Below are 13,012 nucleotides of genomic sequence, written 5' to 3' on the forward strand. Positions count from 1 at the left end.
GTGCGGTGCTCAAGAACAGAACGTCTGTCAGTCAAAACCCATAAAGCGATGTGAAGCACAGAGCCTGAGCTCTGACGTCATTTATATTATGTTAGTGTACAGTCACTGAGTTCCAATTTAGGCACTTATCAGTGCCCAAATCCTGCAATTTTCAACACGTATACAGGTACAAGAGTAAAGGGTTACGCACTTACAAAATATACATTTTCGGGGATTGAAATTATACAAAAGCTCTAGACCATCACGTTAACAGGTAGCTGTTAACGTGATGGTCTAGAGCTTTTGTATAATTTGACGAAACAAAACCCTGCTTTAAGAGCTGCCTCCCCCAGACCACATATACCCCTGGCAGCAGTGGTACGAAACCCCCGTTCTGCCACTTACTGTATCCTCATCTACATTTTTAACTCTCTTTTTTTAATTCTCTCTCTGTCAATAAAACTTGTCAAATTCATTCAAAATAGATATTTTTAAACTCTGCTTTCTTGAGCTCTTACACATCGACATTGCATTTTGGCACACCAGAAGCATATTCATTTCCAATGGAACGCTGCATTTGCCTTGCAGCATTGCGTTGCAGGGGCAGTTGCAGTGCGCTCTGTGTGGTGCATACATTGGATTTATCGAACATATGCGTCAAACTGTATGCGTAGACGGCTTGTTGATAGAAATTGTAAAAGAAGGTGAATGGTTAACTTTTGTTGCACACATATCCAGATGATGCTGCGTACTATTTTGCGCAATGACACTGTCGTTGTGATCAAGGTGTAACAGCTCTCACAGCTGCAGACTTACAGCTTTCTTGTTCTTCTTTTTGGTGGAGCGGGGCTTCTTGGCCTTCTCGATGACGGCGTAGAGAGCAAAGCACAGGCGGCTCATACGAGGCAGGTCGCTCACGCTGATGTCAAACACCAGCTTCTGGTCCCACAAGGGCTCGGAGCACACGTTAACCTCACCGCTGGTCACTACCTTACACAGCAGCTCACTGCCGTGGAACAGACCTGCCTGGACGACCAGCTGGGAGACACAAACACGTGCATAAACGCATGCACACGCACGTACACACACACACACACAAATAATAAGAACCCACATGAGAGACTGAGTTGGACATCCTTGTGTTAACTGATCTGTTTTTTTTCTTTTTTTCCACAAAGCAAATAAAATAGCTTTTGGTAAGGTATGGTACGGTGTCTGAATCTGTTCTTTCATAAGCAATGCATACTGCCTTCATAAGAACAATAAATGGCTACAGTAAATGAAAAATCATGAATGAACAGTGGAGTCTATTTTTCCAATGTGATTAATTCAATATCAAGCAGTCAATTCCTCAAGGTTCAGTGTATTGCCTACCCTGGATATATTCAAACCAGGCTGGGTTGTAGCCAGATTAGAAAAGTACTGTGTGCGTATGACCCAAATGACACCCTATTCTCTACATAGGGCACTACATTTGACCAGGTCCCATTGAGTTCTGGTCAAAAGTAGTGTACTACATAGAGAATAGGGTGCAATTTGGGACGCACCCTGTATGAGTGGATATTTCCCCCTAGGGTATCTTGGCAAATTTCTGCCTGCCAACAATGTGACAGGACAAATAATTTACTGTGAGTCATGCTCGGCTCTGAGGTAAGAGTCCGGAAGTGCACTTACACAACAACCAATCTAAACAGTAACAGTAAGAAAAAAGCTGAATCAAACACACACAGACAAAACATTAAGCCAATTCCCCATGTGTTTTTCTTGGTTGTTCTTTTACATCCAATTCACAGGATCCAAGTTAAACAACCTTTCTATAATGAAAATATGACATGTATATCAAATCATTTGCAGCATAGTCCATTTCTACATAATATTGCCCAGTTATTCAATGCAATATCAACAGTACAGTATCACAATTCTATGTAGAGTAATTAGAGGGCGGAGAAACTCAACAAATTTCAAGATAGGTCAGAGCCATCAACATGCCCTATCTGCAATAGTAACGACAACCATCTCTCCTATCAACAAAAAAAGTTAAAGTGGCGAGCGAGAGCGCAAAGCCTGTCCTTTTCTAAGAATCTAGGCACCAGAGTGTAACGTGAAAGCCAGATAGGCCCTCCCCACTTCCTGTTTTGTAGAGTTTTAACCAACTGCCTCTGATGAATTATGGGAAATGTGCGGTAAGGGTCATATGACCCCCATCGTTTACATTTCACCTCTCCTTTGTACACCCTAAAGTGAGATATTGGTAAACAACTCGAAGCTGCACTTCATTGAGCAACAGTCAGAGCGCGAAAGCCCACATGAAACCACACCAACCTTCATTCCTTCATCTGCGTTGACTCTGTAGCCTTGTAGCAAGTGAATGTGGAAAGGCTCCTCAATGGACCACAAAGACGACGTGTTCTGCTGATAGTAAGAAAGAAATAGGACATGTGCTTAGATTAACATTGAAATTGTTTCCTGCTTTGTGTGAATTATTAATGTCAGCGTGACATGCAAGGCCCAAAATGTGATTTTTTTTTTACCTTCAACAACAACAACAAAACATGAGAAGAAAAGAGGAACTAAAGCTTCCAAAAGCTGAAGCTGATACAAGGCTAACCTGGTTCATCTTTTCTGTGTTGGTATCAATTATGGGAAGTAGAGTTTTAACCAATACAAAACTACACACACAAATGTATTGTCATTTAGCAGCATTGTGTGTGATAATTGGGAGAGATAGGTGCTACCATTTCAAAGCTACACTGAAGATCATACAACTAAGGCAGACAGTAAAAACCACTAACAACAAGAAAACTCAGTGAGTTCAAATCAGCAAAGTTCATGCACGTAAAAAGTGTAAAAAGTAAATGATTTCAGGCAGACCCCCCCCCCCCCCCCAGCATGGCATGTCAAAGTCCATAACACTGGCTGAGGAACAACTGTAAGAGGTACAAAAAAGGTTGACATTCTGTTAATAAAAAATGACTGTGGTCCCAAGTGGCTGACCACTCACCTTTTTCACAGGTAGAGGGGGGGGCTTAGACAAGGAGCGACTCTTGGACACCTGGCTGCCCAGGCAGCCCTGCTCCTCCTGGTATTTGACAACGGTGGAGTGATGAACCATGGTCAGGTGGGGGGTTTGACCCCCTCTCAAACAGGAGAAGATGTACTGAGGAAGGAGTAGAGAAAGGAAGAAGGGAAGAGAGGAAGAAGAAGGGTTGGATGTCAACCGCACATATTTCCCGGGGTCCAGATTACTCCGGGGAGAAGTTTCCCCTAGGTACAGATCTAGGATCAGCTTCCCCTCCCCCAATCCTAATTCAATTGGTGGGCAAAATGCAAGACCAGCGTCTAGGGGTGACTCCACCCTACTCTGTCCAGATATTCACTGGTGTGTACTCATGTTCAAGAACTGGAGGCTGTTATTTACTGAAGCTTAATAATGCAGCTGAAATATGTGCAATGCAGTTCCCTTCTGAGGGCTGCTAGAGATATGAGTCATCGTTGGTCTGAAGGTAGCAGGAGTTTCAAAACCAACAACGGAGTCTCCTGCCACCGAAACATTGAGTCATTCCACTAGAGACCAGAGAGCCAAAGGCTCTCATTACATACCTAGCATATACAGACAAAATAGATCACATTCACAGAGCAGACAGAGGCAACATGTAGACAAAATAAGAAACAAATACAGACCAACTCAGACTTAACATACCAGGCACAACATATTGAATAAACAGTTAACATCAATGGAGAAAATGGGTAAACTCAAAGTGAAGTAAGCTTGTATTATTGTGTTTACTCACTTTGAACTGGCACAGGGGGTATTTCCCGTATATGAATTCCCACCTCCCATTGACCTGTAAAGTGTAGTCCTCTGGCTTCTCCTGTCGCACTGAGCGAAACACAGTGGCCTTCTTCTTTAGGGCACTGCGCATTAAGATCACCGGCAGGTCCTGGGGCTCCTGCTGAAGCATAAAGCTTTCCTACAGAAAATAATAGATTCATTTTATATAACGGTTTTCATTACAATCAGAATTTCAACGTCACTTGAAAAAATATTGATCTGGTAATTCTTGAACGATGGTCTTCCATAGCTTCAGATGATAGGCAGTTTGAAAAGGCAGTAGCTTGATAAAAAAAAAAAAGCTTTCTTTTCAAGCTAAGTCCTTTATGAGTGCTGTTTACAGTACATTTTGTAGTTACGTTTGGTATGAAGGCTACTCTATAAAATAATACTTTAGACAGTAGGCTTGGTAAGTATATCATGTAGTAGCTATAACGTCAAACTGTGTTCTTTCCATCGTCACTATGGCCGTTTTTGTGCAAAAATGTCACATCTTAATGATTTTCTGTTTCAACTGTTTCTTTTTTCTTTCTACATTCATAGTGATTCCGAACTGTTGTTTTGAAGACTTGTAAAGTGACAGTGAGTGGTGTTTGTGGTGTGTGGGAGGGGAAGGGAATTTCCAAAGTGTGAACGTTTTTTAAATTTTTTTATACCTAAAGTCATCCTCCAGATCTTAACTTGGTCTATGCATTGGTAGAAATTCTGAATTTTCCAGTCAAAGATATCATTGCTGACAGAAGGTGAATATTCACATCCCAATCCAATCACAATATCCCATGTCCCTTCCCAAATTCACAAAAAGTAACTGATTGATTTACTAGGACAAACATTAAGAATAAGAGTAAAAAAGGCCAGAGGAACAAGGCACTTACATCGCTGGCCTCAAACTTGACATTGACAAAGATCTTCTTAGTGCCTTTTGTCTTGATGCCCCCAGGCTCTGCCAGGGAAACACATGGCTCTAGATCACACGAGAAGCTGTACTCCATCCACTGGTACCATGGCAACCGCTGGCGGTCCTGGGCCTTCTCTTCACAGAAGGACCGCATCTTGGTCCGGAACTCGTTCACCTCATGGTTCTTCTGGGAGTCAAATTCGTGCAGACCTGAGAGACATGAACAGGAGTGGACACAAGGTCTGGTGTTGGAAACGAGCAGGATACAGTGCATTTGGTGATTCAGTGACAATGAGCTAATAACCAATTATGCCAATTCACATCTATGTTTGTTAGGTGCCATTTTCAAAAAGCTAGTCCTAAGATGTTTTCCACTAACTTTATGCTACCTCTACCCAAGATCTAACAGGCCTAGGTGGGTTTCCCAAAGCATTTGCAGCTAACGTAGTAAATCATTTCTCTCGATGACCCACACTCACGGCACTCGTAGACCAGAAAAGTGATTTTCATTAGTTCATACATCGAAGATTGGCCGTCAAACGTAGATTTCATAATTGTTATTCTCTCGTGGCTGTGTGGACTAGATTGTGGAGAGAAAATACATACAACTTAACCTATGACTACTTAGGGAAAGAGGTGATGTAGACCTTTGCCAATCAGGAGGCTGATCTGGGTGTTGGTGAGCTTCTCCACACGGTCACCCTCCCGTGCCACCAGCCTCAGGACAGACATGAAGAGCCGGACATCACACAGACGACGGGTCTCGTCTTCTAGCTCCTCACGCTCTGCCGTCGAGTTGATGCAGGTGAACACGTAAGCGTCCGCGTCGCTCAGCGCTCCATACAGGGGCTCGCTGCTAGCGTTCCTCCACACCATCTATACAAACACACAAGCACACACAGGGTTCATAACCAATATGAGCAATACTGACCATTTACACACCCAGTCACATTCTGACTGGCAAATACACAGAGTAGCTGACCATACCCAAACACACAAATCAACTGATCACACCATGAGAAAGAGGAAGCTGACTGCACACACTAGAGCAAGAAACAACACCATTTAAAATGAACAGGAACATCTACAACACTACTGGTACTGCATTCAAATCAGGTGTTATAAATGGAGTATTGCATGTTTTAAAGGGGCAATCGGGGATTCAAACAACAAAAAAGTGGTCACGCCGCCAGGGTTTTTAAATCTCCATCTTAAATTAATCAAAATTACAAAACATTAATTTAATTATAAAACAAGTGATCACCCAATTGAGTAATTTACAGGGGAAAGTCTAAATGCCTGTAAATAAAACCACAAAATCTCTGAAGCAAGCTGCCAACAGTATCCTTATTTAACACATATAAATCAAACAGTATGAAGAGGCATGACTGTTGGCATAGAAACAGGCAAATTCAATGGATTTGGGGGCATTTTTGACTGCTACAGCAAATTGTCAGACAGATTTGTATTAGAGAGATGAGACATTAACTCTCTCTACCGCTGTACCATCACATCCAAACATGCCCGTCCATAACAAGCTACAATTCAATAGGTAGTGAAGTTAATTTATTAATCCAACATTTATCTAAAGAGGTAGGTTACTGAGAACAACATGTTATTATAATGACCTGGCTATACCTGGTTTTTACTTCAAAATAAGACTAACCATAATATTAATAACAGTAAATATATGTATTTTATATACCGCTTTTTATTACAAGTAGAATCTCAAAGTCACCCAATATTTCCTAAATATGACTGTTTCTTTGAGATTCATTGTGAATACCATTTGGCACTAAAATACCAGTTCCATTTTGGTACTAAAGGAATCAGACCTGCTTTACTGCACTGAGCTGGCTCAACTCCATCAGACTCTCCACAGAATAATACTCATGTCAATCAACAGTAAATGCAATACAAACATAGAACAATTTCAATATATGACAATATACTGTATGACCCAAACCTTTTGCACATGCATTTTTATCGATTTCTTGTCATTTGCACGTGTAATTTTTATCGATTCAATATGATTTGTTTCCATGTTCAAGCAAATTAACAATATCTGTAAGGTACCAAAAATATGACAACATACAGGTCTCTCTTGATACGTGTGCACATTTACACAGTCAGCTAAACGTGGGTCATGCAGCCACAGACCGGGAAACTAGGACTTACTTTTTTGATGGCCCCGATGGTGTCATTGCGAGACACAGGGAATTTCAGGAAGATCCCGGTGGGCAGCAGGAAGTCCATCATGATGTCATGGTCCCCCTCCTTCTCCCACTCGCCCAGCATCCCATACTCCCCCGGGGGCATCGTGACGGTCTCTCATTTACTGTCAGCTCCACTGCTGTATAACGGGAAAGGAAACCCAGCCGGCCATTCAGGACACAAAGACAACGCAGCAACCTTAATTAATGCTCAATATAACGTGTTATGTATGTAGCTACCATAGGTCTACTTGTGAGCCTACGAAGTTAGCAGCATGCCTACTAACACCATAGCAGGGCTAGGGTCAATTCAATTTAAATTCCGTCTAATATGGAAGTAAAATTGAATTCCAATTGCAAAGAAATGAACATTTGACTTTCTTTACTTCCTGAATAGACTGAACACAAATATAATTGACCCGTTACGTGGATAACCCGTTGTGTGCTGCGTCTGCTATGATGTCTGAATGGTCGGCTGGAATTTCTGTTTACTTCGTGAAATGTAATAAAATTGACTCCAACCCTGTTATGGTCTTAGTAGACATGCTGCTAGCTTTGTAGGCTCACTTGTAGGCTTATGTGTAGGCCAACTTTATACATCGTATCTCACGTTTGATATCACAGGAAGGCTTATGTTTCTAGGCATAAATGGGGGGCAACAGCTCCATGGCTGAAAATTATATAAAAAATACAATTATTATTAGAATATGAAAATTATTATGTTTATGTTATTTTTAAAGACATGGTAGCCTACTGAATAGTAAGTATTGGTGAAGGCCTACTACGATGAACCAGATCCCTTCAAGCATTCAGCCCTGTCTCAGAATCGAATAGTGCCAGTCACCAGTGGGGCATAGAAAGACTCACAATGGCAGTAAATGATTATACCAAACTAGCAGAACATTGGGGGTTATGGAGATGTAAAATTAGAATGTCAAAAACATAATTTGAATGTGTTTGTCAATTTCTGAATTCTGTATCTATTCAAAAAATGTGTCAATTCTGTGCTAATGAAATGATTAAACCTACTTGAGTGCAGCCTGCAGTGCTTACGTACAGCCAAGACAGAGGCTGACATTCTGTTAAACATTTTATCCGTTATTTTACGTAGAACTATACGTAGGCTAACTGTGGAAGTAATGTACCCCTACAACAATATACATTGAGTAAAATACTAGCCTATAGCACAAAACATCAGCAAGATTGAAGAACAAAATACCTGTAACTACAGGAGTTCAAATGGTCGTGCATCAAAATGGTCTAAAAACGAAAATTAAAATAAGGTCCCATGCCCCAAAAACGTTGTCAGACTGTGCAATACATAAAGCAAATGTATGTTTCACACAAAAGATAAGTCAACATAGCTACTGTATTATGGTTCAGTCACTTTATCTGCTACAAGCCAGTTGCTCATCTCTTCATCTTCTACCAGCGCTGGCAATGCTTTTCATCCATTGCTAAATAGCGTGCCCAAAAAATGATTATTATGGTTCTCCGTCGTATCACTGTTCTCCCACACAAGACACAAGATAATTTTCGCAATTTGCTTTATAACTGAAAGGTTCCTAGGCGAGAGGAGATCCTTCAGTGCGTAGTCAGTCTATTCTAAAGGAACGGCGAGGTGCGCTCACTGCTCGACAATGCGCTTTGCCTCATCATCGCGGAACACGCCAAGGGAACGTCTACAAAGTTTGTTTAGACTAGGAAGTGTGTGTGTGTGTGTGTGTGTGTGTGTGTGTGTGTGAAATAATATTCATGCATAGCCTATCAGGACAAAGCATTTGCAACACAACTGTGAGGCAAAGACTTCAAACCAAAATGTGTTAAACATCTATCAATCAATAAATAATGCATTCATTCACATAAAAATCCATGTCAGATTAAACTCAAGCTTTCTCTAAACACAAATCTGTTTTAACGGACTCCATATAACACAACCCTCTTCACAAAATGCTTCCTTAAAGATTGGCCACTGATAAAGTCAAATTTGCTACAATTCATACCAACATGTAGATTGATTCAGTGTGGTGTAGGCTTAATCAAACAGGGATTGTAGCCTGAGTGTAGTTTCCCATCAACAAACCGTATACAGTACATTGTCTCCTCATACTAGACAAAGCTGATACAGATCAGATCAAACATCATGCAGTCCCCAAGCAACCAACACAATCGATTTTCAAAATTCCAAATAAGGACAAGGGGAAAAAACACAGTAATTACTTCCTAAACAGGATACCCAGCATGTAAATGCCTTATGTCTCTATTCAATGAAGATCAGTTGTTCTAGGGTGAAACTGCCAAATAGATGTGCACTGTGCGCTTACCATTCATGTTACAACTAAACCACCAACTAGATCAGTTCGGCACAAAATTAGGAAAGGGTTCAATGACGTTAGCCATTCAGAAAAACACGGATATCCAGTTTTCATCATGTGGTACAATTCCAGTAAACTTCTCTCTCTAACCGTTAACAGAGCCAACAGTTTCCTGCTTTCAGTGAAGGAAAACCCACAAGATACACAGAAATAGTAGAAACAGTAAAATGATGAATAAGCAACATTCACCAGGGGCCTACTAAATCAAATCAAATCAAATCAAATTTTATTTGTCACATACACATGATTATCAGATGTTAATGCGAGTGTAGCGAAATGCTTGTGCTTCTAGTTCCGACAATGCAGTAATAACCAACAAGTAATCTAGCTAACAATTCCAAAACTACTACCTTATAGACACAAGTGTAAGGGGATAAAGAATATGTACACAAAGATACATGAATGAGTGATTGTACAGAGCGGCATAGGCAAGATACAGTAGATGGTATTGAGTGCAGTATATACATATGAGATGAGTATGTAAACAAAGTGGCATAGTTAAAGTGGCTAGTGATATATTTTACATAATTTCCCATCAATTTCCATTATTAAAGTGGCTGGAGTTGAGTCAGTGTGTTGGCAGCAGCCACTCAATGTTAGTGGTGGCTGTTTAACAGTCTGATGGCCTTGAGATAGAAGCTGTTTTTCAGTCTCTCGGTCCCTGCTTTGATGCACCTGTACTGACCTCGCCTTCTGGATGATAGCGGGGTGAACAGGCAGTGGCTCGGGTGGTTGTTGTCCTTGATGATCTTTATGGCCTTCCTGTGACATCGGGTGGTGTAGGTGTCCTGGAGGGCAGGTAGTTTGCCCCCGGTGATGCGTTGTGCAGACCTCACTACCCTCTGGAGAGCCTTACGGTTGTGGGCAGAGCAGTTGCCGTACCAGGCGGTGATACAGCCCGACAGGATGCTCTCGATTGTGCATCTGTAGAAGTTTGTGAGTGCTTTTGGTGACAAACCGAATTTCTTCAGCCTCCTGAGGTTGAAGAGGCGCTGCTGCGCCTTCCTCACGATGCTGTCTGTGTGGGTGGACCAATTCAGTTTGTCTGTGATGTGTACGCCGAGGAACTTAAAACTTACTACCCTTTCCACTACTGTTCCATCGATGTGGATAGGGGGGTGTTCCCTCTGCTGGTACACACATGCACACACACAAACTACCACTAAATCCACACTGACTTAGCAAACAATGACTCCATTCCCATGGAAAGCGAAACTTAAACCAGAATAGTTAAAAGGCCATTCGTAATACAATTCAAAACTTGCCTTGAGGCTACAGGTATGTGATTCTGCGATCAGAAGTGCTTCCAAAGCAACCATAAAAAAGGATTTCAACTCTCCGCTACTGTAAATACAAGCTAAAAAGGCTCCCCGTTTCCAAACACAGGTCATTTCAAAGGTTAGAATCTATCCATGATCAAAGCAAAAATAGATCGGATTCAAAGGAAAACAAAAGGGTATAGTAGCAGCGTACTTAGTTCAAAACTGTATGGTACCGCCATACCTGAGCCCTAGCTGAGCCATAATGCCAAACCACTAAATAGGTGCACTGAGTGTACATTTCCATGACACAGACTGACCAGGTGAAAGCTATGATCCCATATTAAATCCACTTCAATCAGTGTAGATGATGGGGAGGAAACAGGTTAAAGAAGATTTTGTAAGCCTTGAGACATGGATTGTTTATGTGTGCCATTCAGAGAGTGAATGGGCAAGACAAAAGATTTAGATGCCTCTGAACAGGGTATTGTAGTAGTTGCCAGGCTCACCGGTTTGTGTCAAGAACTGCAACGCTGCTGGGTTTTTCATGCTCAACAGGACATCCAGCCAACTTGACAACTGTGGGAAGCATTGGAGTCAACATGGTCCAGCATCCATGTGGAATGCTTTCAACACCATGTAGAGTCCATGCCCCAATGAATTGAGGGCAAAATGAGGGGGTGCAACTCAACATTAGGAAGATGTTCTTAATGTTTTGTACACTCAGTGTATAGTGAAGGGGAACATGGGAAAAAGGGGTGTGCCCAGGTGTGGCTCCATATTGCTTTCCCATGATAACCATAATAGAAAACCAGTAACATGATTTCATCAACCATACTCCATAATTCAATATTCATATTTATATTTGATTAGTCAACATTTCATGATTCTAATTAGGCAAAACAAACATTTATCATGAGACAGAAAGTAAGGGAATTTGGCTCCAACAATAGTACTATTGTAGAAAATGGAAACCGTCAGACTCAAGTCAGTGAACTGCATGATCTGAAATGCCCATAAGAATCTCTTCCTTATTTACACATTCCCAAGACCACTGTCAAAAAAAGATTGAAGTTTAACGTATATAAACATGTAGGATGATATAGTGTAAATGAATTTTTTTCTGACAATATAGTATAAAGAAATAAGATACCAAATTAGAATAAACAAATATTAGACGAAAACATGGACAGTACTAAGAATTCCAAAAATATATAAGTGAATCCAAAATGCACACACCTTAATAGGGGTGCTGTATTATCTTACCTTGGAAACCATTAGATAGAGGGGCTTAGGTATAGCATTTTACAATCAATGTGAACAGCTGGAGGACTTGGATCAGAGTCTAAAAACACACCAATGTGTAACAAGAGTGCACTTACAACCAGCTGGTGAAAACAGGAAGTTAGTGTGCAGAAGAGAAACTGCAAGCCATATAAAGTTACAGACCCCATAGCCCTTACCCATCCACCATCACTGAGCAGTCACCAAAGTGCAAGACAATGCATGACAAAATCCAATCAAATTTAAAAAGTTGGTGCAAAAGGGGTCTATAGAGTACCTCAGTATGAGTCATAATATCCATAAAACCTAGTGGTCAAACAGGGAAATGGTTCCAATCGTTTTTCCACCATTCATTTTTCCCATAGTGAGATTTTTAAAAAAAATTAAAATAAGGGCTGTGTTCATGTAGGCTTACCCTGGACGTTTTGATAACCTTGTATATCTCTCAAAGAAAATGTGACTTTTATCAATATATTCACCTGTATTTACCCCCAACATATGACAGTCACATTAGCAGGTAATTAGAATATCCTGAAGAACTACAAATGCCATGATTATCTGGATGAGACTGCCAAATCAAGGCAACGGTAAGAATCTCTGGATTAACTACCTGTTAGCTAAATGTGGTAATGAATAAATTGGCTAGATTTCTTTAAATGGACAATTCTGTAAACTGCCTTGTGCAAGTTTTAAATTGACACAAAGGGGATCATACATGCTCATGACAAGTCTCACAATGCATTGTATCATAATGCATTGTAATTTCAGGCTTGAAGTAGTGTTACCTAAAAGATAAATGTATACAGAATGGATGAAAGCTTAAAAAAATGTCAGATTTAATCTTAAATTACCACAAACTGTATCCATCTTTGATGGGCTAATAATGGAAGTGAATATGATATGATTTGTCCCCAGTCGCATGTGTTTGCATGTTCCCTAGTGGGAAGTTGAAATGACTACAATTCTGATTCATTTTAGTGCCACGATATGATTTGGTTTCCCAGACACAGGTCTAGCCTAGTTTTTGGAATCTCAATTGAACTGTGTTTGGGAAACTGTCTCTAAGTGTTAGGGCTGCACAATATTGGCCCAAAAATCTAACTGCGTTTTGTGTTTCTCCAAATATTGCAATTGTGATTTGACTTGCGATATACTATAGATCAAAACACTTT

The 13,012-nt window shown here is 40.7% G+C and overlaps 1 protein-coding gene across 4 annotated transcripts in view; it reads right to left on the reverse strand.

The window, feature by feature from the left end:
- The window catches only part of pik3cd (phosphatidylinositol-4,5-bisphosphate 3-kinase, catalytic subunit delta), a 56,482-nt gene extending 47,831 nt beyond the window's left edge, over positions 1-8,651 (reverse strand). For 2 of the 4 annotated variants that reach the window (XM_021616137.3, XM_021616135.3), the window contains exons 1-8: positions 8,142-8,651; positions 6,888-7,062; positions 5,357-5,585; positions 4,687-4,919; positions 3,771-3,950; positions 2,981-3,136; positions 2,302-2,391; positions 796-1,017 (exon numbers count right to left, since the gene is read on the reverse strand). In XM_021616137.3, coding sequence (XP_021471812.1) covers positions 796-1,017; positions 2,302-2,391; positions 2,981-3,136; positions 3,771-3,950; positions 4,687-4,919; positions 5,357-5,585; positions 6,888-7,028 — 1,251 coding nt within the window. In that variant the 5' untranslated portion in view covers positions 7,029-7,062; positions 8,142-8,651. The remainder of the gene's footprint in view (positions 1-795; positions 1,018-2,301; positions 2,392-2,980; positions 3,137-3,770; positions 3,951-4,686; positions 4,920-5,356; positions 5,586-6,887; positions 7,063-8,141) is intronic. The other 2 variants (XM_090184601.1, XM_021616138.3) reach the window with 1 other exon arrangement.
- Positions 8,652-13,012: the final 4,361 nt, after the last annotated feature.

This window comes from Oncorhynchus mykiss, chromosome 9 (genome assembly GCF_057628025.1).
Source record: "Oncorhynchus mykiss isolate SJ-2025 chromosome 9, ASM5762802v1, whole genome shotgun sequence".
Taxonomy (NCBI): Eukaryota; Metazoa; Chordata; class Actinopteri; order Salmoniformes; family Salmonidae; genus Oncorhynchus; species Oncorhynchus mykiss.